Raw genomic sequence first — 27,599 nt, 5'->3', positions numbered from 1 at the left:
AAATATAGTCACAATATTATAAAAATATGACAAAAGATGCCCACCATTTGGATGTATTTAACAGGATTGGGGAAAAGGTCAAGAACTGGCTTTCAATTTATAAGTTTATAACTTTTGTAGCGCCAAAGTGGTAGTTGGGTAGCGGTCATAAAAAATATCTTCATTGGTGTTCCGAAGATGAACGAAAGTCTTATGGGTTTGGAACAACATGAGGGTAAATAATGACAGAATTTTCATTTTTGGGTGAACTATCCCTTTAAAGGAAGAGGAAATTCAATAATAGTCAGTGACAACAGAGAAATGCAAGTAGTCCAACCAGTTTGATGTGTTGTGGCAGCATGAACAATCAATAAAATCCAGTTAATTCATAAATTGTGTTTATTTTGTGTTATGTAATTTTTCTTTAACTGATTAAACATTCAAGGAAATTAATAACGGAAAGTAATCAATGCTCAACTTGCTTAAACCGGACAATGACTTTCTTCTAGAGCTGCTGTACAGCCAAAACAAAAAATGTTGCATTCATTTCTTATCACTGTGAAGCTGCTTTGAAACAATCTGCATTGTAAAAAGCGCTATATAAATAAAGGTGACTTGACTTGACATTTCTTTAAACTATGTTTAAAACTGTATAAATTCCCACAAAATTCAAAATAGTTTAAAATTTTGTCCAAACAAAATATCAAACGCATTGTTTACAGACTTTATAAAAGTAAATAAGACATTTTAATTTATTGACTTCATAAATACACTACTAATTTTTTTTTTAAATGTTTTTGAAAGAAGTCTCTTAAGTCTCTCAAGGCTGCATTTATATGATAACATGGTTATGGGCAATTCATGAAAAAAATATTTGAATTTCAGCCAATATTAATTCTACTTCTATCTGCATCCTGTTGACAACCTTAAAATAAAAAATTATTGGATACTTATTCAGCTTTTAATGCACAGCTGTGCACTTCTATAAGCCTTATCAAAAAATGGAACTGTTAGAGAACACAACTTTATAAAATCAACATATATTAACATTGTTATTTTACAAAAACAAGCGAATGCAAGCGATTTAAAATCATATCTAAAATTAGGGAGTTTGAGAGAGAGAAGCAGATGAGAGAAAGAGAGCTTACCCGATCAATGCTGAGCAGAGGACTGGCTTTACTGAGAATACGAATGATCTGTTTGAGCTGCCCGTGAGTCACACGTTTACTGATGCAGCCGAACACCACCAGCGCCCGCGGCTGAAGAGATGGGTTATACTGGAATGCAAACCTATCCAAGAAAAGAACATGTAAATTATAAGTCGACATAACAGATTTTGTTATTTTAATGTGATTGCACTATGATTCTCAGCTGCAATTGCTTTAAAAACACTCTTGTGAAATGCGATGTTTTCAACATACTTTTGTGCCAATTCAGTCCACTGATCAAGCCATTTGCATCCGGGAATGTCCCTCATACAGGCCTGGGGAAAAATAACTATTGGTTAAATAAAAGACTTCAAGACATAAGTATTTATAAAACTCATAACTTTCCCCTTTGAATGGATTTTTCTTGACAATAATTTTCACGGATCTACTCACCCTGACTCAGTAGAGCGCAGTGATTTCATCTTTTTTGATCCCCAGAAATTGAGAAAGAAAATCCATTTAATAGACATAGTAGTAGTAGCAATACTACTGATACTGGCCTTCATTCATAGTACTTAGTGTAACATATTTATGTTGTGTCTACATTGATTTGGAGATTCAATGTCAAAATATGTATTAAAAAAACATAAAATACATATGGTAAGTCTACATACATTAAATGTTATTAATATTTCAAATATGTTAGAAATGCCATGTATACAACTATTTCGATATTCCTTCATATTTAATAAATTAGGTTTGCCATAACATTACATTTAAAAATATATTAAAATGAAAATAGTTCATTTAAATTATAATAATTTGTGCTGCCAATCAAATAAAAAAAAAACAATTAATCACACATTATGATTAAATTGGACCTATCATTAAGATTTTAAATATATTTAATATTGCATTATTTATTTTTTACACATTGTAAATATTTGTTTAATGGCATTTTTTTTACTAAGTACTATGAATGAAGGCCAGTACCACAGATACCAATACTGTTACTGATGACTCTATAAAGTGGATTTATTTCTCAATTTCTGTGGATGAAGTGAGCATGTGTTGATCCATTTACACAAACCACAAAATATCTCCTTTACATGGATCAACACAGTGCTGGACATCGGCAGTTAAACAAAACAAAAAGTGGTTAGACAGCTCCCTTCTATAATACACAATGTTGGTAACTGACCTCCATGATCTCCAACAGAGCCTCTGTAACCGTTTCCAGGGACGACAGAGCAAAGGTCTCTCTCTCGTAGGAGCCGGGGGAGAAAGAACGGTCTCTGTAGCTGGAGCGGAAGGCTATGACCGCAGCAGATTTGACCTTACTGATGCCGAACAGCAGGTAGAACTTGGGCAGGGAGAACTCAGTCAGACTCAGACGCAGCACCTGTTTAGTCTCCTCTGCAGAAGCAAAAACCAGATCAGCAACAAATCAGACTCAGGTTTTATATATATATATATAACCTGTCTGGTTATCAACATTCTTCAAAATATATTTTTTTTGTACTCAACAGAAGAAAGAAACTCATACAGGTTTGGAACAACTTGAGAGTAAGTAAATGATACCAGAAAACCTTTAAGTTTTCAGAGTTGGCACAATTTTTAAAAACTAAACAAAACAAACCCTTTTTTTTATGTACAGATATTATGTACAATGATGTTCATTAATTCAGGTTTAATTACTCATTTCATACCCATAAACTGAGAATTTGTTTTTATTTAATAGAGATATTAGTACAGACCTTCATTCATAGCACTTATGTCATTAAACAAATATTTAAAATATACTATATTACTATTTAAAAATATATTACAAATTTTAAATGTTAAGTGCAATTTATAAGTTGTCTTTTAATCGATTGACAGCACTAATTATTACAATTTAAATGAACTGTTTTTATTTTTATATATTTTAAAATCTAATTAATTAATGTGATGGCTAATTTATTAAATTTAAAGAAATATACAAATTAAATGCTAATTTTATCTAAACATTGAATATTAATAACATTTAATGTGTTTTAATGTGTAAAAAAATTATTTGGATTTCATACTTGGCATTAGCAGTCCTCAAGCATGAGTTTAAAAAATAAACTGTGAGCATTCCTTTCATGTGTAAAACATTTCCAAATTCATATTTATTTTTAATATGGATTTCCAGTCAATATCCATTTTCTGTGATTTATCGCTCACCACTGAAGTTAAGCTGTGAGCAGGTGCAGAGCGAGTGGATGATGTTAATAACGAGGCCGTGCGTGGACGCTCGGAGGGACAGCGGGCCGGTGGCCACCAGCAGGGTGACGACGTGGAACAGGTAGGGCAGATGAGCGGCCACGTCCAGAGAGTTGTTGAAGGAGAGCATGAGCATGTAACGGGCCAGTATGGCGATGTCGTCCCACATCAGGTGCTGCTCAAGGGTGGGGGTGGGAGACAGGCACGTCTTATCGATGATCTTACACATTCGGCCAATCACCTGAGAGATACATTTATAATTCAATCTTTTTGTTACATTGCAAACAATATAAGAAATAAGGCTTTAATTAGTCACTGGTAAAATGAAAACTAATAAGTCTAATTAAACACTAAATCAAACAAACATCATTGAAGCTGTACAAAACGATCAAAATTATGATTATTTGCAAAAGGCATAATTTATCAATTCAAACTAACTTCAAATCAGAAAGTAATCCAATACCAAATAGAATCCAGACAGTGTGCCTTTTATTTTCACCCTGTGACATGCACCTAAACATCATTTGCTTTCTCAATAAGATTATACTTGGTCCCTCACTTAACCTCAGAGTCCCGCTGCTATGCGAGTCTCAGAAAAGCAGACGCAACAACTGGACAAAGCCGGTCCTTGTGCTGCTCGCTGTGACAGCAGTGGCTGGCACATGCTACCCAAACAATATTTGGCTTTTCAGCATAGCTGAGCATTTGGAAAAACAGCTAAATATGTCCAACTAGTTAAAAATAGCAGAAGATATCTGGTTTAGGTTCCTGCGTGAATCAAGAACCATAAAGATCAAGCCACTTAAGTTATTGAAGTCGCAAATGTGGCTCTCCTTTTGACCAAGTGTCTGACAATGACGTCCATTGAGCGTAATGATGACTAACAGTTGCCCATATAATAGGAGCGACTGCCCCGCTGGCTTACTATTGTCTGTCTGTGCGTACACGTACAAATTAGGCATTTGTGCACAAACACTTAGGATAATAGATGTTGGGTAGAAGAGCTAGTCAGCCTGGATAAGACCACAAGAGGAATGATCCAGGAACACAAGAGCCAGAAACACTTTAAGCGGTAAGTCGAAATCTGTGTAAGTGTTAATGGGCTAGGAAAAAACTTTTCTAAAAGAAAAATAGATTTTTACAGACATGATAGCAAGAAATAAAACTGGTTTGATTGATAATTGAATATTGTATGATATTAAATAGGAGTATACATTTTGACTGAAATAAACTGAAATTATTAAAAAAAATGCATATATATATATATAAAAAAAAAAAGACAAATCCTATAATTATCAAATCCTATACTCTATATAAATGCAAAATTGAAGAAACTTGCAAAAAATTGCAATGCAACAATAATCTGTGCTTACAAAATGACTGCATATTCTGTTACTACAGTATAAAGGAAAAAACTAAATGGCTTACATTTTGGTTTTGGTTCCGTTGCATTTTCCATGTTTTAAATCATTTATTGCAGTACAGCAATACAGCTTTTAATATTTCAGTATCTAACTGAGTGTTCTGTTACTAGGTTATCTTGGGAACAACATCCTATTAAACAATAAATTAAAAACAAATTCATAGGGAATTACAGTATAATATGTTAGCTGAGCAGTAAGCGTTTACCTTGCTGGACACCAATTTGACATTTCCTGAAGCCAGGGCTACAGCTGTGTCAGCCATCACTTCAGCCTTGATGGATCCCAAACCCCCAGTAGCACTGGTCTTTATGAAGCTATCCAACACCACATCCAGCAGGTCTGTGATCTATACATGGAAAATGGTGCAATCTGTAACTGCTGACTAACAGAGTTTCGTAGAATTATTGTAGAAATATCCAGGGGTGTTAAGGTTTGAAGTCATGTATCATTGTAATGCCTGTTGTAGCAGTTATCAGATGAAAATATTTGATCCTTTAGGATGGAATAAGCTTGCAAAATCAAATTCAATTACGTTTTATGTAATAATGTTTTATGAGGGTTTGAAGGAACTACCTGACCCAAGCTGCCCCATATCTTTGCCTGTATGGAGGGGTACATCTGCTTCTCATTGATGGTCATTGTGATGAGCTTATCCAGGATAGCCGTGACGCGTTGTCGTTTGGCATCGTCATTGTGCTTACAAAACCGCACCAAATTACGGAGCCAAGGAGTCATATACTCCAGACACAGATGCTTCAGCTCAATACCTAAAGTATTGACAAAAAAAGACACAAAAAAGGTGCTGCGCAAATTCCTCAAAAAACAATTATTTTGTATCACAATATCGTTCAAATGTTTGTGATTAGAAAGATTTGTTTTTGAAAGAAGTCTCTTATGTTCAAAAATACAGTAAAAACAGCAATATTGTGCATATTACACTGTAAAATATTTGTTTTCCATTTCAACATTTTAAAATGTAATGAATTTTTTTAATTTCTTTTTCAGCATCATTACTCCAGTCTTCAGCGTCAGTTGATTCTTCAGAAATCATTCTAATATGCTGATTTGGTGCTCAAGAATCATTTCTTATTGTTGAAAACAGCTTTGCTGCTTAATTTTAGTGGACATGATAATTCTTTTCATGATTCTTTGACAAATAGAAAGTTCAAAAGAACAGCATTTAAAATGAAGAGTCTTTACTGTCACTTTTGAACAATTTAATGCATTCTTTAAAAAATTTTTTACGATAATATATATGTGTGTGTGTGTGTGTGTGTGTGTGTGTGTGTGTGTGTGTGAAATGTAAAACAATGGGTGTTTTTTTTGTATGTGACACTGACTTGACTTGCTGAAGCCAGAGATGCACTCTTCCAGGAACTCCAGAGTGAGGTGGGGTTCGTTAGCTGCTAGCGTTTTGCTAATGGACACAATAAAAAGGGTGTTGTTGGCTGGGATGCACAAGCCAGACGTTTCTAGGAGTTGGCCCTCAATCTTTAGATTGAAGGTGCAGGTTAAGGCACAAAGTAGATTGTATGCAGCTGACCTGTTGAAGGAGTTAACAGCAAGTCATTTTCAGAATTACTAATTTACTTTAACAACATGTTAGTTTCCATAACTGAGGAAATTAATGTGATATTTCTTTTGTACATGACAGGTTTATGATTATAACTGTGGGGCGGCATGTTCAAGACCGGCCCCAGTTGAACTGAAGACACAAAGCAGCAGTATTAGCATTTCTAATCAGTTCACCAAAACAAAGACAGAAGCCTGCAAATAAAAGGCTCATTGTCACAACAACAACAACAGCTTGATGCATTGGACTATTCACCCAAAACTCAAGTTGTTAGGCTGAAAACAGTCTGAGCATGGCCAAAGACTCGAGCTTAATGTTTCTCACCTCAGACTGGGGTCAGAGCTTCCCAGGTTGAGGAGGGCGATGTTGAGGAGGGTGCCAGGAACATCTTTAGGCCTGATCTTGGTGTGTTGGGGAATTGAGTCTGGTTGGGAAAGTTCCCAGCGTGTCCGGATGTGGATTATGGACTGAACAATGGCTTCGCACTCCTGGTGCATGAACGTTAGGGGAGTGCCCTGGTTAGCGATTGTCAGAGTGAACTGGTTCTCGTCCACCAGGCATATCTCCTCAATCTCTGAAGCGTAGTATATGTCGTTCAGGAAAACTGGCTGTCCCAGGACACGCGTGCGTTCCGCCGAGGTCACTTGTACAGCTGTTGATCCCACCTAGGTAGAATGGGCAACGATATATCAGTATCATATCAATTATCAGCCAATATTAGAGATTTTACTTTTGTTATCGGACAATATTGAATATTTAATTGTGCATGTATTAAATAATAATTTAAGAGTAGGCAAATCTTAATCTTTAGCAGATCACAAAATGAATATCCATTTTTTATATTGTACATTACAATAACGTGATGTCTACATTTTTATATAATTATTCATTTTACATTTTTAGTTTATTTTGTTTTAATTTATACAACTTTTTAATATCGGTCATTATCAGTTGTTGGCCATTAGATGAAAATAATTTTCAGCTTTATTACTGGTGCATCCCTAAAAAAAATATCCAGCAGTAGAGTTAAGGAAGATAGAAACTGAATAATGTAGCAAATATTGGTACCTAAACAAACTCAAAATAACATCTGGGTTGAGTTTTACCAATTTTTACCTTGATCGACACCTTTGTGTCCTTATGCGCCAGTTTCAGGGCATTATGGAACACTTTGAGGTCCTCTTCCAAAGCCAGGGTAGCAGCGGGCAGCTTCTGCTGCTCGGGTTCGATGTGTTCGGCTAGACGTGCAGGCGAATCGATAAACAGTAGCTTCTTGCTCCCCTTGAGACCAGTCAGTAATCGCTCGTGGTATTTGGTGTACTCTCGCACCCAGGTGTTGCAATTGTAGATGTACACTGCAGCCACATTCTCATAGGCAAAGTTTGGAAAGACCACAAACCACTTGGATAAGAAGTCCGTCTTGAAGCGGTTACTGGGCCCCACATGGGTGAGGTCTACTACAATCTCGTAGTGCTTGGCGTAGTATGGCTTGAGGGTCAGCAGGACATGATAGATCAGAAGATCACCATTGATTTGTCCAGTTTTGAACCTAAGAGAAATAACAATTTTAGTTCAGATTTGAATTTGAATGTGTTTTTGGATCTAAAGCCAATGGACTGCACATCTTTGAGAAGCGTACTTTGGAAATAATGTCCAAAAGCGCACAAAAAAACCTATAATAAAAGGAGGAATAATTGAATTTTCAAGTATATATAAAAAACAATACACATTAGCCTTTACTTCAAACATTAAAAACATTTTAAACGAGCAGTCTGTTCCAATTCCCTTAAATGGCAAACGTCTGTCAGCTTACACAGAATGGAAACCTGCAATCCAAATATAACACTGTTTTCTATTGTTACAACCACAGGTCAAGAGCATCTCAGCTGAAAAACACCTAAATAACATCATCAAGCGCGAGGACAGGAACTAATTGTGTTCTGCATTGCGATATATCAAGCCTCATTACTTCAGGTCGTTGTTCTTCATCTTCCAGCGCTCCGGATAAGTCCACAAAAAAGGTTCTATATCCACTTTAGTAAGTACTTCACCAATTATCTCTAAAGCTAATGTGTAATTGAGAGTTTGGAAAAAAGAAGAGAGGAAAACGAACTACTACGTCTTTGTTAATCTTTTTATTATACAGTTAAAGTGGCTAAACAGTCCTGAATAAATTGATTGTGACAAAAGGAGCACTTAAAATCCATATACACTGATTAAAATGACAGTGTTAAATTATGTACACTAGCATTCAAAAGTTTGGGGTCAAATTAGATTTTGAATGTTTTTGAAAGACGTCTCTTATACCCACTAAGGGTGCATTATTTGAACAAAAATACATTAAAAACATAATTTAAAATAGTTTTTTTCTATTGTATATATATATATATATTTTTTGTGTGTGTTATTTTGCCCTAAATATTTTTTCCTAAAATGTTTTGTATTTTTTCCAGCATTTTTTGACATATTATATTATAAAATATTAACATTATAAAATGTCTTTTAAGGTTACTTGCGCTCATTTTAACGCATTCTTGCTGAATGTATTCATTGCTTTCAAGAAATGCCATTATTTTTACAGACTGCAATTTTTTGAATGGTAGAGTACATAATGTTTTTTTCCATTAACCAAGGTTTCATGTTCAGTTTGGACAGACAAATTTTTGTTGTTGCAGGAAACTTATTGGATTGCGCATGTGTAGTGTACTGAAAAGTTAAATTAAAGGGTAGTTCACCCAAAAATTGTCATCATTTACTCACCTTGAAGTTGTTCCAAACCTGTATGAGTTTATTTTTTCTGTTCAACACAAAAGATATTTTACACATTTTTGGTAACCAGACAGTTGATGGAACCCATTGACTTCAATAGTATTTTTTTCCTACTATAGAAGTCAATGGCTACCGTCAACTGTTTGATTACCAACATTCTTAAAATATATCTTCTCATACAGTATAAAAACTCACACAGGTTTGGAACAACTTGAGGGTGAGTAAATTACGACAAAATGTGGTTACAGTATTATAAGGTGTCCTTGTTAGTGTAATTATACATTTAAGTACTGAGTAATAATAATTAACTACATGTACTATGGTTAGGAATAGGGGTTGGTTTAGGGTTAGTTGCATGTAATTATGCATAATTTATAGTTATTACTACAGTAACATGTCCTACTGAATAATGGTACTTGTTTGTTACATAGATCTCAACATACAATGACAATGCAGTCCACAGAAGATCCCATGTCCTCTACTATCCATGAGCAAGACTTCAACATTTCACTTGCGACAACTAGTTTGCCTGCAACTGGTGCCTCCGAGATCAGCTGCTTTATTGACGCCCAGCTAGCATTTATAGCGACTGCCACTGCTGGTGGCATCATCCTTATCCTTCTAACCTCCACCATAGTCTTGGCATGTACCGTCTCCAGCCTGAAACGCCGCCACCGGACCCCTCGTCCATCCCGAAGCAATGCCGACCTAGTGAGTGGAACAGGCTATTGGGGTAACGAGAGAAGAGAGGGAGGAATTGTGGGCCCATGCGAAACCAGTGTTCTACTGGAGGACGTAAAGACCGATGGTGAGGAGGAAGAGGTCCAAGATGGCGCAGCAGGGCCAAGCCAGTACATCAACACTTCTAACGCACCCGCTGACTTGGAGAGTGTCCCGACAGCCATGCAGAGCTCAACCTCTAGGGATTCCTGCATAGATCCCATTAGTTTAGAAAACGTGCCTCTGATGGTGTAAAGTAAAAGAGCTTTTTTTGTACGCTGGGGTATGACAGGCACATTTTCTACATTTTATTTCTCTTTTGTTTTTTAAATAAATGGCTTCAATAGTTCAGCTACTGCAGTAAAAAAAAAGTGCAGTTACAAGTCGTCTCATAGCATTTTTGAGAATTGTTTAACCAACTACGATTATCTGCTTATCCTGTTAAAAAGGACATTTTATATTGGTAATATTAGATGAAATAGAAAACTTTGACTTTTTTAACAGATGAGGTCAAAGCAGCTCTGGAGATCTGTTTAGTGAAGATGACAAGGGAAATAAGTAAATAAAATGTTGGTGTATTATTGTATATATTGTGAAATTGTATTTAACCTCAGCTTTGTGTTACACTTTGGCCCTTTTTTAAAATATGACCAACAGCCGCAGCAGCATCTACTGTAGATAAAACCCAAATAGTTGAACTCTATACACCACTGTGTATAAATAGCAAAACAAGTCAATTGTAGGGTTTAATTTCTATGCCATTGCAGTCACCAAAGTTCAGTGAAGTGCAAAAATAATGACTTTTTGAAACATTTATCTGCCATTGGTCAGTCAAACAGTTTGGATCAATCAACCTATGAATAAACGACTGGCAGATGACTCTACATGTAAAGCAGTTACTGTAGAAATCACACACTTCAGCTTTAAAATAAGCAAAGCAATACCATTAAATCCTATAATAATGAGCATTCTTTAAGTTTCTCTCAGAACTCTGACATCTCAATAAAAAATTCAATGCTAATGATACAATTTTCCTGTTCAGTTTCTTATTTACAATGATTTTGAAATTTGTGTTGCTTGCTGAACAAAACTCACTGTAACAATGATACTGCTAAGGTAGTTACCAATATGTTGGTAAGTCTTATTGGTAGTTGAAAGGTGGGTGTTCAGTGAAAGGAACTTTCCAAAATAAAAAAAAGGCATGAGATCATTTCCTTTTACATAACTTCTGCTCTACAAAAAAGTTCTTACTTTTATAGATATTTGTGAAGATAATTAATAGCCATTCCTTTTAGAAAAAGGACAGCAATGCTCCAAAACATACCTAAAGAAAGGCCTATTATGAGAGTTTAAGTAGAAAAACGTGCTTGGATTTTTCATACTGTCACCACAGATTCTTTCCTCATGCAAAAAAACTCTGCTATTAGCAAAAACAAATGCAGCCATTTCACAGCTTCATTTCCTGTCAAGTGAAGTGACGGTTCCGTATTCATCAGAACATACTTCACTCTTTAACTAATGCTTCAGAGGATGCCTCGGTAAGATCATATTCTGCTGTTTTGTCTAGCATAAACCATTGATTATATTACTTGACTTCACAAGTTTGTAATTCTTTTTTTTTTTTTTACATTTAAAGTATCTACATGATACCACAAAATAATAAGTAGAAAACTAGTTTTCCAGTCTTTTAGCTGAATAAAGCTGACCTTTGCATAAAAGTTTTAATCTGAGCATATTGCTTGTGGCTTATAAGAATTCAGGAGATAAAATGGTCTGTTGAGTCTTATGTGCAAAAATGTCTCTTTTTGGCAAGGTTTTCTAAGGACACCATGAGGACTAATCTTTGCACACTTGTCTTCCTCTTCTCTCTACCATGGAGCCTAAACGGCCATTTAACAACCAGCCATAAGAATATTGAGGTAACAAACACAGCAGACAATGCATCAGGGTATATTAAGCACACTACTGATTCTGGTACAGACAACGTGGTTTCACTTTCAAGAAGTCCTCAGACGCAGCACCAAAAGAGTCACTCAGAGCAGCAAGCCATCCTGCTGAGGACACCCAACAGTGACGCAGAGACATCAAATCAGAGTAAAAGCATGAACATACGTGATGGCGAATACAACTTGACTACGCTAGCACAACCTGAAAGGCAAATAATACAGGAAGAGGTAACAACTCCACAAAAGGAAATACGAAAACCGACAGAAGGCTCCCGCAGACCACATTCTACATCTCTTTTGCAAATAGAGAATGCTAAAGAATTGAATATCTCGACTAAACCACCCAATGCCACAAAGGCAGATGTTTCGCCAAAGGAAAAAACGAGCATTGGAGCTATGGAGACACTGCAAGCCACTCAGGAAACACCTTCTACTTCTGATTTCACTGGACACTATGGTGACGTGCAATCAAATAAAACAGTAGTGAAGGGCAGCAATAACAATACAAATGGAGACCTTCATACAATCCAGCCCACAATGGAGACTACAGACCAACCAAACCCATTGACTCATGCCCATACTTCCGCAATAACGTCAAAAGATTTCAACAAGACTGTAAGCACCAATAGTCTGGAAACCACAGAGAGTGAAGTCATCACAGACATGAGGACAAGCACGCAAGGTCCTGAGCTTAAGACTTCATCCATGATTAAGCCAACAAAGACATTGGCGATCACTAAAAAAACCACCACAAAGCGAATTTACCCTCCATCAAAGGATTTCCGGAAAGCGAACCCAGCTCCTGCTGTGGCAGCTGTGATCGGCACCACTTTTGTTTTGATGTTCATAGCAATCATCTTTATCTTGTTAAAGAAGCGCAAAATGCAGAGAAAGAGGCTTGAAAATCCTGAATGGGCCGGACCCTCACCGTTTCTGGATGGCGACGTTCAACCAAACCTGCCAAATATGGATGAGTCCGAGACAATCAACAGACAAGGCTTTAACCAGGTGTCCATTTCCAGATACCTCCCCCAACAGCTCTCCAAACACCTGACGCTCGGAAGGAACACGAGTGAGGAAGTTCTCATGGGGGACATCCTGCAAGGAAGCACATTTGGCAGACAAAATCCAGATGAGGTCCAAGCCCCCAACGGGAACCCAACGGTTGCTCAGGACTCAACTGTGAAGGAGGAAAATGAAATCCAGGAAGGTCAAGCATCCGTGGATTCTTTGGACACCAAAACATCTGCATCAAGAAGTGCACAAGAACCTGTGATGGAGAGCAAAATATCAAAGCAGACTGATGACCTCACTCCATCTCTATCTTCTGGCACGGACACTGTAATTAAACCAACACCTTTAGTGTCTATAGATCTTGATTCTCTTTCAGAAGAAGCAACTCCTTTGCAAACATCAGATGGGGGGATTGTTCCACCTGCTCCACCACTGCCCTAATCTCATTTAACATAAAATCTTCTCTGCTTCTGCCGCTAAAAACTACACAAACAAGATAACCAACATACTCATATCTGCTTTCTAAAAGTCAAAATATGCAAAGACCATTTCTTGCAAGGGATTTACAACCTACTTTGCTTGTTCAAGACTCTTAAAGAGAAATTGCTCAACAGGCTTGCTCAATTGCTCAATTTATTTTATTATCCATTACGCTTTAGTTATCAGTATCATACAACCGCTAAACATGATTTCCTACTTCAAGACAGAGCCTGTACATTATAAAAGTGTATATCTGCTAAAGGTTAGTGAAAGTAAACCAAAGTCAAAGCATAAAGCTGCTTTGAAGATAACTAAATGCCACAAACTCCCAATTCTGATTTCATTAGGTCTTTGTCATTTTAGCACTTTGAAAAGCAACAATCTTCTAACCAATAACAAAAAGTCTCATGAAAAGTTAAAATCGGCATGTTTTGGTGTTTCAAGGCTTGGTCAAGGCTGTACAAGTCCACAGATAAAACGGTTCGTGTTCATGAGAATGCATGGCTCGCTTGTACAAAAACCACAGCATGTACAATCTTTGTGCCTGCCCTACATGCATGCACTGTTAAACACGTGTAAACTTAAGAGGGAATGTAGCCACAATCTGGAGCCAATTTTCAAATGAACTACCGCATTGCTACAGCCACTGGGGACACTTTTAACCGTGATAAACTGTCAGAAGAACATTACAACAGCAGCTCACTCAAACCACTCACTCACTCAAAATAAAAAGTGTTGCAACACGGTCATGTGTCTTTCTTTCCTTCAGCTGTAAAACAAAAAAAAGTAAATGTCAGTATTTAAAATATTTAAATAACCAACTTTATTAAAATGAGAAAGAACTTTATTGTAACATTATTGCACAGTTCATCTAATCTCTAACGCTAATTAATCATGATTATCATGATTATAGAATCATAATTAGCATCAGAGAATACAAGTGCCTGTTTGATAATCAATTTCTTTAATTAGAGTACAAATATTAGGTTTGCCTGCATGAGGCAAACAAAGTTGCTTTAATCACACAAATAAAATATGAAGATTAGGACCAGGAATTAAAAATTCACAAACTCCACTAGATGCTGTCTAAACACTGTCAGAATATATTAAAATAGTGTTCTGTCTACACCAAGAGACAAATGAAGCAATTCAAGAATCTTTTACTGAACACCATGAAAATCATTCCATAACCGGTTCTCGGTTTCCAACACTAACAAACTCTACCTAGGGATAAGCACTACTGAAGTACTACTATTGCGCAAGGTAGGAAGTTAGTACAAGTAGCATACTGTGTGTCTTCTGCAGAGCGCTGAATGCAGGGCCTGTGCACCACCTGCAGCAGAAGTGAGAGGAAATGTCACAGCGGATTTAAATTGGGAAACCAACTACAAGACTATTTTCTGCCTTTTGATTTATTTTCAAACTCTCTTCATCCGGTGGGATTCCCCCAGACTTCAGTGGTTACATGAGCCAATAGCTTTAAACTACTTGCTTGAGGCATGAAAACAACAGCATAATAATAATAATAATAAATAAGATTATTATTATTAATATTATATCCAATTGGGACACCATACCATTGTAACGCCATAGTACTTTTTGTGAGGGTTAAGATTATCTTTTTTCTTCACTTTTTTTTGTTCAATAGCTCAAAACCTTACTCTGCTGCTATGCAGGTTTTCACACATTTGCTATGCTGTTTCACTCCATGAGTACATTCATACCTCATTGGTGCTCTCAAAAGTTGCACATGCACATTCAGAACACTAGGGGGAAACAGATGGAAGCACAGATCATCATCCATCCATTTGTATATTTAAAAAATGAGTTCAAAGAATCAAAACATTAATACATGCTGCCAAACAAATGATTTAAACCTCTGTACCTAAATTAACTAAACTAGAAGGGGTACATTAACAAGCTTTAACAGAGTAAATTTTAAATCATAACTTATGTGGCCTAAAAGTAGTCATAAATACTGAGAGTAAATTCACAAACCTATACAGAAATCCCTTAGGAATTGAATAATAAAAAAAACTCAATATAGAAAGCATAAAAAAACTGCTGTCACCTAAATGAGGACAAGGCCGTAGAGGGACATTAAGCCACATCAGTCTGTCTTCTGCATTTAGCTGCGTCACACAGAATAATTCAGCACTGTACAGTAATATTGCAATAGAGCAGCGGTTCATTTATCAAAGCTGCTGTGTGAGTAATAGGATATCTAAACATGGTACATACAAAGGCCGTGCCATGAGAGCGTGTGAGAGAGAGAGAAATCAGGAAGATGATTTGGTGGAGTGTGCAGATCCGGAATATAAAACACTAAAGTCAGCATCCCTCCCCCCCACCTCATCAGCAGCAGTATGGGTAGACTCTGTGCTGCATTTTGCCCCCTCCCCCTCCGCCTCCCCCTCCCCACCATCCGATGATTCTTCAATCTCCCTCCCTTGGTCCCTCCTTTCTCTCTCTCTATCCTCCTCTGACAGTAAGCCCTGAAACAAGTTCTGTAAGCAGGCAGCCAGCAGCAGCAGAGGCTATCCAAGGGTGCAAATACACTGCATGACCATGCCTGGAAGAGCGGAAAGGCAAGGAAACGGCTAAGAGAGGCTCTAAACCAAAGTAACTTGCAGTTGTCAATGAGAGAAAAAAGGAAGGGGGTGGGTAGAACAGGTGGAGCGAGCACAAAAACGGACATGAGTGCGAGACAGTGAAGACGAAACGTGGACCCTGCTGTCATATAAGACCGGGAAAACAAAACCGAAGCAATCCAAATCACCTTCTACTGCTCTAGAAAAGGGGGAACAGGAAGAGAGATCAGAACAGACAACGACATGTACACAAAGTAATGGAAAGAATCAGGTAAGCGATATATGACATGAAAGGCAAGCATAAGGAGCGTTTAACTCGTGCAATTCAGTTTAACATACATGATCAATCGCAAAGTGCACAGTGAAGGTAGGTCAGAGCGAGACTGCAGTAGAGCATTGTTATTCAAAAAACAGGGACACCTCTATTAGAGTACTAGATACTTTTCCCCCATAACAATTTCTAGCATGTACACAATCTCTTTTTATTAAGGGTAACATTAAGTCTTTAGACAGTTGCAAACAATCAACTTGCTCTAATGGATTTACTGAGGTAATGCAAATGATTTGGGCTTTAATATCACCACAATATTCTGCATACTGATGATTTGGCAACCCAGAACGTGCAACTTTCTAGAACCGAGCATGGCATGACTATGTGCACACGCGCAGAGGTACTGTGCAACGATGTCCCTAAATGCCCCACAAATGAGGGGGTGAGGGGGATTCAAGATGCAGGCATTGCTACCAAGGCTAAATGCTAACATCTCACTGCTGCAGCATGGCAGGGTAGCTCCTGGCAGAGGCTCAACCTATTAGCACAGCGAGAGAGAACTGAGCGGCTCTGTATGAGTTGTAACAGTGAAACCTGTTGTCAACAGTGCAATGGATAGAGAATGCTCAATAAATGAAATTGTCTTTGTGGCATGACGTTCGTACTTTGCTAATGTGTTATACCTGGTGAATCAGGATTGTTGGAGTGATTTTACAAGTAAAGTGACACATTAAGCAGTGATTATTTGAAAAGTGCTGCTTATTTTCCAAAAATAAGGTGTAATAGGTATGTCTTGCAATAGTGGGGGGCAAGTGTGGACATGTTCTCCCAATGAGATCAAATGATTGCTCCACACCTGTAATGGCTATAGGTTCTCACCATTAGAATTTTAATTTGATATGGTCTGTAAAGAATAAACAATGATAAGCTGCAACATGGTACATGATAATCATACTTGTAGTTCCAACTTCTACTGGGATACCCCACTAGGACCAGGACTCCACCCTTCCACTAATATCTATAATAAAGCTTTGGTATATTTAGTTAGCTTGTATACTTACATTTAACTTTAAAAAAAAAAAAGCAAAACCTAAAGAACAACGTTTGTGATAAATTTTTCTTTGTCTTTTTACAGGACAGCCCACATCACACTTGCCTCCATGCTGGCTAATCTATTGCTCGTCCTCCTGTTTGGGGTGCGTGTGCTGGCCATTTGCCCACCAATGTGCAGCTGTAGCAGAGGCCATAGAGTGGTGGACTGCTCTGCCCGAGAGTTGGGTATACTTCCTGAGAGCCTGCAGCACAACATTCATTTCCTCAACTTGTCTCATAACCAGCTCCAAGATCTCGATGGGCTCCTCAACCATTTTGACCACTTAAGAACTTTGGACATCTCCTATAACCATCTCCACCACCTTCCTTTAGGTCTGCCGAGAGCTCTTTGGGATTTACGTGCATCTGGAAACTACATCCGTCAATTGGTGAAGAATGATACGGCCTACCACTGGAACCTTCAGAATCTAGACTTGTCACACAACTTGCTGGAACGTGTGGTCTTAATTAACAATACGTTGTCCAATCTCCAAGCTCTCAATTTTAGTCACAACAAATTCTGGACTGTTCCGACAAACATGCCCTACAATTTGGAGATTGTGGACCTCTCTCACAACTACTTGCTGCAGATCCTACCTGGCTCACTGGATCGCCTTCCCAGGCTGTCGAGATTCTACCTGCATGCTAATCGTTTTACTTCATTAAGTGAAGGTGTCTTCAATAGACTGAACGGACTGCAGCTCCTCACACTTGGAGACAATCCTTGGGCTTGTGAGGATGAGGAAAATATAAACCATTTGCTGACTTGGATGCAACAAACCCCTGCGAAAGTCTTGGGCTGCCCCTGCTACACCAGGCCCAGATGTGGAGAGGTACACCTGGTCACTAGGAGAACCTGGCACTCAGCCGTATTCACAGAGCCGCCACTGGGTGCCGACGCTCGTTATCCTATCCACCGAGCTCCAATGCAGGCAGTTACTTCTGGTTCCCTGTCCAAATCAGCCCAGTTGAACAATCCACAATCCAATTTTCACAATCCAAGCCCTGTTAATACCTCTGGGGCGGGCGTGCAGGTGCTGATCATGGGTGGGGGATTTCTCACTTCAACTCCACATAGCCTGTCCACACAGTCAAGCACAACAATCCGAACACGTAGCACCAAGAAGGTCCTTCCAGGCAGATCTTGCAGCACAAGGCATCAAATCCACATATGCAGCTTTGAAACCACCATTTTGAGCCTTTTATGTACAGTTGTCATCCCGAGTGCTTTGTGATTCAGCATAACAATCTCTTGAACTAGACCAGCTGACTTGAGTCTGGGGGGGAAAAAAATCCACAAAAAATGCAAAAAGAGAGACTCACTTAGGTTTACATTTTCACATTGTTCTGGCTACTTTTAAGCATTCTTCAACGTATGCAATCTCTGCCTGCTTCCAATAAACGTACAACCTTCTACATAATGTGACTGAGTACTGTATGGTTACACATATCGACATCTAGACATATAGAAGTACACTACAAGTAGCAGTTTCTTGATGTGGAAAATTGATTGCTCTTTCCAGTGTTATGCTTGAGCATTGACAGATATTTGTGCATTTCATTGTTTATATTATGTATCAAACTACAACACTGTGTAAAGTGTACTACAACTACAACTGATATGTTCTATGGAGTACAGACATGCTGCCTTTAACTGTTGAAATAAAAATAAAATCGGAAAACCCAGTGTTTTACTGCAATTACATAAGTCAACAGGCCATGCACCAGGACTGGAAAATGACAAATGCGTAAACATACAGCAAAGCAGAGCTGACAGTCCACGTCAAGAGAGGGTTAAACTAAATGGAGATATACAGTATATTACACACGCACAAATATATATATACATATACATATAAATTAGGGGTGCAACAGTTCAAATGACTCGCGGTTTGTATTATGGTTTGAGGGTCACGGTTTCGGTACGGTTCGGTATGTGCTATGTTCAGGGAAAAAGGACTACTGTCAAATAAAAATGAGGAAAATAAGAGTAAATAATCTAACTACAAGCAACAGTAAATACAATAGAGCAAAGATACAAATAAAACAATGCTTTTCAGGTTTTTCAGGTAAGTCTAACATTAGTTTTCAGGTACAGAAATTGTAAAATAACATTGCATATTTGACTGTATATTAAAGATTAAAAGGCAGGGTAGGTAGAAATCCCCCAAAATACTTTTTTCCAAATTTGTTTAAACTGTCTTTATATATCAATGCATAATTAAAATGTAAGTAATCTGGAAAAGAAATTATAAAAATCGAGTGTCTGTAGTCCTCTCAGGACTGCAATAAACACAGCTCATTATTCCATTAACTCCCACGCCCTCCCTTCTCGGCTCCTTCCAAAGCCACGCCCCCAAAACACATGAACGCGCGATCCCAGCTGTTCGCTCAGCTGGAAGAGTCGGACGCGTTTACCAGCACCGAGCAGAGAGGAGCGCAGTGCCTGTAGTGACATGTCAGAATCACAAGTAATAAAATAACTAATTTTATCAGTATGAATATAAACAATTAACACGGCTGTTAGTACACACTATCAAGCTCGCATATCGATACTGGTAAAGTTTAAAATATTTTACTAGCTCATAACCGAATCAAACTCAATATAAGGCAAAGCTATAAATAGCTTCATTGATACACGTTTGCCGTTACTATCAGTTACACTGTGATGAAGGTGAATTTGTAAGATTCATAACATAGACAGGTGTTTTGCATGTAAGAGCTTCCACGATGAAAGCACTGTTGGCTCTGATGTATTGTTTACAGATAAACCGAGTAACATACACTCAAACACCTTCTCACAACTGCATTGCAGACACCAGATAATATAACACACACACACACCATATATTGTATAACACATACAGATACAACATAAAGTCACAGGTAAACATATGTAGAGCAAATAACAAACCAAACGTGAAAAAACGGAGCAGGTAGAGTTCACGGTGAACATAGGAACAAAGTTTTGGCAGAGGGTAAAGCTAGGTATAAAAATAGATCCCCTAAACTTTTTAACCTAAAGTTAGATTTGGCGAAATAAAAAAAAACAGCTTTCAACTGCAGATAGGCCTATTGATTATTTATCGTCTCAACCCTGGCTCACTAACAGTAACGTTATAACAGTCGACACCAAAGTTACACTGTCATAGCTTTAGCCAGTGTAACGTTAGTTATGCTACGTAACGTTAGGTAGCTATATTAGGTAGCTACGTGTGCTAGTGATACATGCTTCATGAAAAAATAAAAGCCATCAAAATGAAAATAGCGAGATTACCTGTCCAGCAGAAATAATGCCATCATGGAGTCACTTTTCAGCCCCTTGAGATCCCTCAGTTGTCGCAACCGCTGGAAAGCCACGCCGATATTGACTCTAGTATGATTTCTTGATTTATCCAAAGACTTTTTGTTCATAGCCTTTTCAAATACTGTCTTCCTTTTTTTTAACTTGTTTGACTTCGCTGCCTGTATATGCAGGTACTGAGAATTTTGACTGTTCTTTCTCTGCCATAATTGTTATTACTAGCTTCCGTGGCTCTTCAAACGGGTGCGCACATTTGGGCTGCTCCTGTATCAGCAGAGGTGGTATCCATGGTAGCGAGGGAGAGTGACAGTCGCCCCAGCCAATATTTTCTTTCGTCCCGAATGGAATAATGAGCTGTGTTTATTGCAGTCCTGAGAGGACGACAGACACTCGATTTTTATAATTTCTTTTCCAGATTACTTGCATTTTAATTATGCATTGATATATAAAGACAGTTTAAACAAAATTGGAAAAAAGTATTTTTGGGGATTTTTACCTACCCTGCCTTTAATCCTTATTAAAGTTCCAAAAGCTATTCAATCTAAAGCAGTGAGTGATTTCCTTGTCTTTTGTTGTTTGATTAACATTAAAAACACAGACAGCATTAATATTATCTTGCCGTCACTAAGATATAATGCACGGATCCAGTACACTGATACTGTACACATGCCTGCCTTGCCTGTTTCATTTACACCTGGAGCAAAAAGTGGTTTTGGTCTTTATAGCTTATTTTGCCCTTCATGACAACTGTGAATTTTTTTACAACTCATCCGTTTAAATTATATTAAAGGGGTCATATAATGGTACATGCACTTTTACAAGTTGATTGTACTGAAATGTGTGTTGGCAGTGCCTGTACACAACCATCATAAAACCATCATATAATGATAAAAATCCATCCAGTGTTTTTGTTTTAATCTCCTTATATGTTTTCCCCTGCCTCAAATTGAGCTGTTCGTTTTTGTGACGTCAATAAAACGGACGCCCCTCCCACGATTGTTGATTGACAGCAGCGTTTCAACACAGACCCGCCCTGAGCGAGCGGTCATCATAGTCCGTCATTGTTGATACGCTGGAGCAGAATTGCGTCTAAGCGACTGTGGTGTTCTGTTCTTGGGTGTAATAACGAACACAGTCATTTTGATGTTCCTAAATCCGAACCGCTGAAGACACAGTGGCTGAGTTTTGTTTTCGAAGGTAATATTCCCCACGATCAACGTCAATGCTTTCATGTTTGCGCGAATCATTTCTCACCAGACTGCTTATAAACGAGGGTCAGTATGAGCTGATTTTGCTAAGAAGCTGCTCCTGAAAAAAGAATCGGTGGCAACTATTTATGTTCCACCTGCACCTCCAGAAGAAGTAAGTGTAAAGTTGTATTAAAGCTGCAGTCCGTAGCTTTTTTAAGTTAAAAATAATCCAAAATAATTATATTAAAAAAAACTTATTCTGCCAGTGGTCAAAACTATCTGCTTGCCATAGCTAGATTCAAAACGGTTAGCTTGTAATAATGATTTTAATTCCAGTGGTACTGGTGGGTTTCCGCGGGAAATTCAAGCATGTCTTTGCGTCATTACGTCACACCCGTACACATAAAGGAGTTTCGGCTAGCCGGCTATACTGCGCGTGACGAGATGTTTAGATGTATAGGCTTTTCTCGCAGCACTTTACATAATTAAACTTATGGCATCCAGAAAGATCCAAACAACAATCATCAGTGTCAACTGGAGATTCAGCAGTTATAAAACCCAAAAGACTTCGTACTTCGGATTTAAGGTGGCTAGAGAAAGAGAAAGAAACCGTCTCATGCGAACACAAGGATTTAAACATCGGCGGGGCTTTTGAAAAGTGCGTGAACTCCGTGTTTTGAAGGGGTTCAAAACGGAAGAAGAGACGGCTTTTTTCTGCTGAACAAGTAAGACATTTCAATAGTTCAATCGTGTAACAGTACGTTTTCTTAATTCACACAGTAATGGAGTTTCCTTTGTTGTGCCTTTCTCGTTTTGCTATTATGGAGAATATGAATTCTGAACTACACAGGTAACCATAAAACACATTAAATTTAACATTAGTCACGCAATGCTGATGTTGTTAACATGAACAATTTGAGAACAAAGTAGGCTATAATTTGCACGGTTGCTGTAAATCGCGTTGATTAAATCTAACGAAGCTTATCATGTCGAATGCTTTTTCCCCCTTAGTTGGTCAGAACAAAAATGGATGTTACTTACTTGTTCAGAAGACATTTTCTTATGAAAATTCTTATGTTGGTCAAACTTTCAAAAAGTGAATCTGTGACTGACTGACAGCTCCACTCGCCTCAAAACACTGTGTTCATCCTCGCTGTTTCATGCCGATTTACAACCCACGTAAAGATGATAATTCCGCGAATCACTGCAGTTACAGATTTCGAACAGAGAGATGGCGACAAAGAGGAAAAGCTACGGACTGCAGCTTTAACCTTTATATTAATTTTTTGCAAATCGCGAAAAAAAGTTTTTCATGACCATTAGTTGTAACATCAATCTGTAAATGAACTAACGTATACATAAGTAAACACATAGCGTTCGTATCTCACTACTACCCTGCCAGTGCATACAAAGATAGATCAAAGTGACATTAAGTTAACCAACCATTCAGAAACGTCCTGTTCGAGCCTTAATTGTCGAACTTCTTTGCGGCTGTCATCTTGTTCCGGTCCGACTCCGGTTCAAACTGATACGATTGCACAGATGTGTCCTCAGAGACTCCCGCTGCCATTCTTTCTCCAAAATAATACCTCAACTGTTGTCAAGGCAACACTCCACGTGCGTTGTATCAAAACGCCCGCAGAACAGAGGGGCGGAGTGAGCGAAGCTCATTATCATTTAAAGGCATATGCACTGAAACGGCGTGCTGAAAACAGAGCTGTTTCTGACCAGGTAAAATTAGTGTTTTCTTAAAGCAACACCAAGGAACTTTTCCTCAGCGGTCGCCCTACAGGTTGGAAGCGGAATTGTCCATTACCGCTGTCGTAAATAATTTAGCCTACCGCAGCCTACTGTCGCACGCGCACGCTCGCTGTTTATCCAGCACCGGCTTTGGAATCAACAATGGCAGACATCCCAACCTGCAAGAAGCCATTTCAGGGAGGTATATCTTGGTGACTGGATTGTTGACGGGGGGGTGGCGGGTTGACAAGCTTTCGTGAGGCACACTCGCAAGGTCTCTCGCTCTCTCCCTCTCTGCCGTGCTCGCACTATGTATGTTATGCGCGCAGTATGTTCTGTCTCGCATGCGTGCTCTAGATTCCGGCAGATTTGAACTAATTTGCGGGCATCAGGGAGACGCTATAGACTTGGGATGTCTGCAATTGCCATAGACAATTTGAGGAAGTGGTGGGGGAAGTGACGTATGCCGTAAAGCAGTCGAGTTTTGTAGTTCTTTTTGTGCTCGGGTTACTACCCGAAACCCGAAGTTACATAGTGCGAGTAAAAGCGATACAGACCACGTCAGGCTATGGCAGACGTGTCATTTAACCTATTGTAAGTCGATGTACCATCACAAGGGTCTTGGAAATATATTATGAAGGTTGAAAAGTTACATAGTGTTTATTACAAATGATTTATTGCGAATTATTTATTTATAGTGCATTTTAAGAATACTTTACCCATAAACCGTTTAAAATGCACAACATCGCTGTATGCAGCGTCAAAGAGGCACATGTACTGATGTAAACAAGCCCAACACACAAGGGAAGCGCATGGCGGAATAAGTGAAGGAGATGCGCTGAATGGAAATGCACATTCACTCTCCAACGGCAGGTGGCGCTTATGGAACAGCAGAAATGCAGCGGTTTCCCCGGTAACCCCATAGACTGGGGTAACCCGTAAACAAAGCAGCTGCACTACTTCAGTATTTAAATGTTTCAAACAGCCATTCAAATTTGTGTATTCGCTAATCGCTATATGGTGTTCATCACGGCACCAAATGCTTAAAGACTTAAAGATTTAAGGATATTTATTTTCAAACTTAAACATTTTTATATTTAAATCTGAACTACAACATGCCCATTGATTGATTGTTCTGATTTTTTTTGTTCAGTCACACTTTACAATAAGGCTTCATTAGTTAACAAACTGACAATGAAAAATACTTCTAAAGCATTTATTACTCTTAGTTAATTTAATTTCAACATTTAATAACACTTTATTAAAATAAAAAGTACCGGTAACTGTATCATTTAATGAATTTGAGTTCACACCCATCACACTTGGCCAGCCATTTTGCACTCCTGCACAGGATGGTAAACTGATCAAATGAATGCCAGCACTCCATACAGAGGGGTTTCCTTCTGCTTACAGCAAAAACAGGGGGGGGGGGGATGCACAAAGCTGGTGCTGAAAACAGCCGGCACCAGCACTCTTCGAAAATACAGCCGAGCTTGCTTTAAAAAGTCAATTTCCTTGATGTATTTGGTGACACAAGTTTAAATGTTTTCTCAACAGTTTGTTTAAATATGTACCAGTCAAGAAAGAGGGGACTACCCAGCTGAGTCTTGGATCTTCCTCATCGAGTTACTTGTCTCCTTTGGCTTGTTCACTAGTGAACCATTTAATGTTAAGGTGCTTTTGAACAATATGGGTCTACAAATATCTACATGAACTGATGTCTTCATGATATTATCCTCTATTATACAGTGGTGTGAAAAAGTGTTTGCCCCCTTCCTCATTTCCTGCTCCTTTGCATGTTTGTCACACTTAAGTGTTTCGGAACATCAAACCAATTTAAACAATAGTCAAGGACAACACAAGTAAACACAAAATGCAATTTGTAAATGAAGGTGTTTATTATTAAAGGTGAAAAAAAATCCAAACCATCATGGCCCTGTGTGAAAAAGTGATTGCCCCCCTTGTTAAAACATACTATAACTGTGGTTGTCCACACCTGAGTTCAATTTCTCTAGCCACAACCAGGCCTGATTATTGCCACACCTGTTCACAATCAAGGCATCACTTAAATAGGAGCTGCTTGACACAGTAAGGTCCACCAGAAGATCCTTAAAAGCTACACATCATGCCGAGACACAAAGAAATTCAGGAACAATTGAGAAAGAAAGTAATTGAGATCTATCAGTCTGGAAAGGGTTATAAAGCCATTTCCAAAGCTTTGTGAATCCAGCGAACCACAGTGAGAGCCATTATCCACAAATGGCGAAGACATGGAACAGTGGTGAACCTTCCCAGGAGTGGCCGGCCGCCCAAAATTACCCCAAGAGCGCAGCGACGACTCATCCAAGAAGTCACAAATGACCCCACAACAACGTCCAAAGAACTGCAGGCCTCACTTGCCTCAATTAAGGTCAGCGTTCATGCCTCCACCATCAGGAAAAGACTGGGCAAAAATGGCCTGCATGGCAGAGTTCCAAGGAGAAAACCACTGCTGAGCAAAAAGAACATCAAAGCTCGTCTCAATTTCTCCACAACACATCTTGATGATCCCCAAGACTTTTGGGACAACATTCTGTGGACCGATGAGACAAAAGTGGAACTCTTTGGAAGGTGTGTGTCCAAGTATATCTGGCGTAGAAGGAACACTGCATTTCATAAAAAGAACATTATACCAACAGTGAAATATGGTGGTGGTAGTGTGATGGTCTGGGGCTGTTTTGCTGCTTCAGGACCTGGAAGACTTGCCGTGATAAAAGGCACTATGAATTCTGCTGTCAACCAAGAGATCTTGAAGGAGAATGTCCGACCATCTGTTCGTGTACTCAAGCTGAAACGAACTTGGGTTCTGCAGCAGGACAATGATCCTAAACACACCAGCAAGTCCACCACCGAATGGCTGAAGTAAAACAAAATGAAGACTTTGGAGTGGCCTAGCCAAAGTCCTGACCTGAATCCTATTGAGATGTTGTGGTATGACCTTAAAAAGGCCGTTCATGCTCGAAAACCCTCTAATGTAACTGAATTAGGACAATTCTGCAAAGATGAGTGGGCCAAAATTCCTCCAGGACGCTGTAAAAGCCTCATTGCACGTTATCGCAAACGCTTGGTTGCAGTTGTTGCTGCTAAGGGTGGCCCAACCAGTTATTAGGTTTAGGGGGGAATCACTTTTTCACACAGGGCCATGATGGTTTGGATTTTTTTTCACCTTTAATAATAAACACCTTCATTTACAAATTGCATTTTGTGTTTACTTGTGTTGTCCTTGACTATTGTTTAAATTGGTTTGATGAAACATGCAAAGGAACAGGAAATGAGGAAGGGGGCAAACACTTTTTTTACACCACTGTATATATATATATATATATATATATATGAGCTATTCAGTCAAGAGCAGTGAGTGATTTCCTTGTCTTTTGATTAACATTAAAAACACACACAGACAGCAGGAATATTAATTAGGCTGTTGTTAGTGTTACTTTAAGACATGCATGGATCCAGTACAGTGATACTGAACACATGTGTTCTTTCTCGACTGTTTAAGTTTACTTAAGAGATAACCTGCTATGTTTGCTAGGATACTTGCCAAGACAGGTATGTTGCCAATTTTTCCAGTAAATTTGTCCGTTCAAGCGCAAGACTTTTGTCATATAGAGCATAAGGCACTCGCATTGAACAAAGCTTAGGGGAAGCCAGAATGCGTATCCATCAACCTAACTCTGTCTGTCTATTTTATTTATTTTCAACAAACCATATTATAGATGCGTATGCATCGCCAGATATGAGATGAACCGGAGTGCAAATGCATGCCAAACCACAACAAATTAAATGTAGTTTGATATTACTTTATATGTCTTCATGAAAAAATAAAAACTTTTGAAACTAAAAAGTGCAAAGTGCCAAGCTTTGGCCAGCTTTCAAATACATTTAATTCAAGTTTAAAATAAAACTTAAATAAAAAGCGTTTACATTTAGCTTTAAAGTGCTGTAGTCAGATCAAACAAACAATTACGCTAAATGTGGTTTAAGGAGTACTTCAGCTACCAGGTTGACTGTTGAAATGTGAACTCGACTGGGCACATTGAACTTCCTAAATATATACTAATATCATAGA

At 38.4% G+C, this 27,599-nt stretch overlaps 1 protein-coding gene and 1 long non-coding RNA gene across 2 annotated transcripts in view; one reads left to right on the top strand and one right to left on the bottom strand.

Moving 5' to 3' along the window:
* Positions 1 to 27,599, bottom strand: part of nf1a (neurofibromin 1a) — an 89,435-nt gene that overhangs the window by 15,571 nt on the left and 46,265 nt on the right. The window contains exons 36-44 of the mRNA XM_056272008.1: positions 7,488 to 7,920; positions 6,696 to 7,036; positions 6,139 to 6,341; positions 5,372 to 5,565; positions 5,004 to 5,144; positions 3,336 to 3,615; positions 2,329 to 2,543; positions 1,401 to 1,462; positions 1,128 to 1,269 (exon numbers count right to left, since the gene is read on the bottom strand). Of these exons, the coding sequence (XP_056127983.1) occupies positions 1,128 to 1,269; positions 1,401 to 1,462; positions 2,329 to 2,543; positions 3,336 to 3,615; positions 5,004 to 5,144; positions 5,372 to 5,565; positions 6,139 to 6,341; positions 6,696 to 7,036; positions 7,488 to 7,920 (2,011 nt within the window). The remainder of the gene's footprint in view (positions 1 to 1,127; positions 1,270 to 1,400; positions 1,463 to 2,328; positions 2,544 to 3,335; positions 3,616 to 5,003; positions 5,145 to 5,371; positions 5,566 to 6,138; positions 6,342 to 6,695; positions 7,037 to 7,487; positions 7,921 to 27,599) is intronic.
* Positions 4,296 to 10,859, top strand: LOC130105816 (uncharacterized). Its single transcript, XR_008809663.1, has 3 exons — positions 4,296 to 4,446; positions 8,242 to 8,409; positions 9,572 to 10,859. It is a non-coding gene; the product is annotated as an uncharacterized LOC130105816 (long non-coding RNA).

The sequence above is a fragment of the Rhinichthys klamathensis genome, unplaced genomic scaffold (assembly GCF_029890125.1).
Source record: "Rhinichthys klamathensis goyatoka isolate OS25496 unplaced genomic scaffold, OSU_Roscu_1.1 h1tg000329l_1, whole genome shotgun sequence".
Taxonomy (NCBI): domain Eukaryota; kingdom Metazoa; phylum Chordata; class Actinopteri; order Cypriniformes; family Leuciscidae; genus Rhinichthys; species Rhinichthys klamathensis.
Note: the sequence above shows the minus strand (reverse complement) of the source record. Positions and strands in the feature narration are given on the sequence as shown.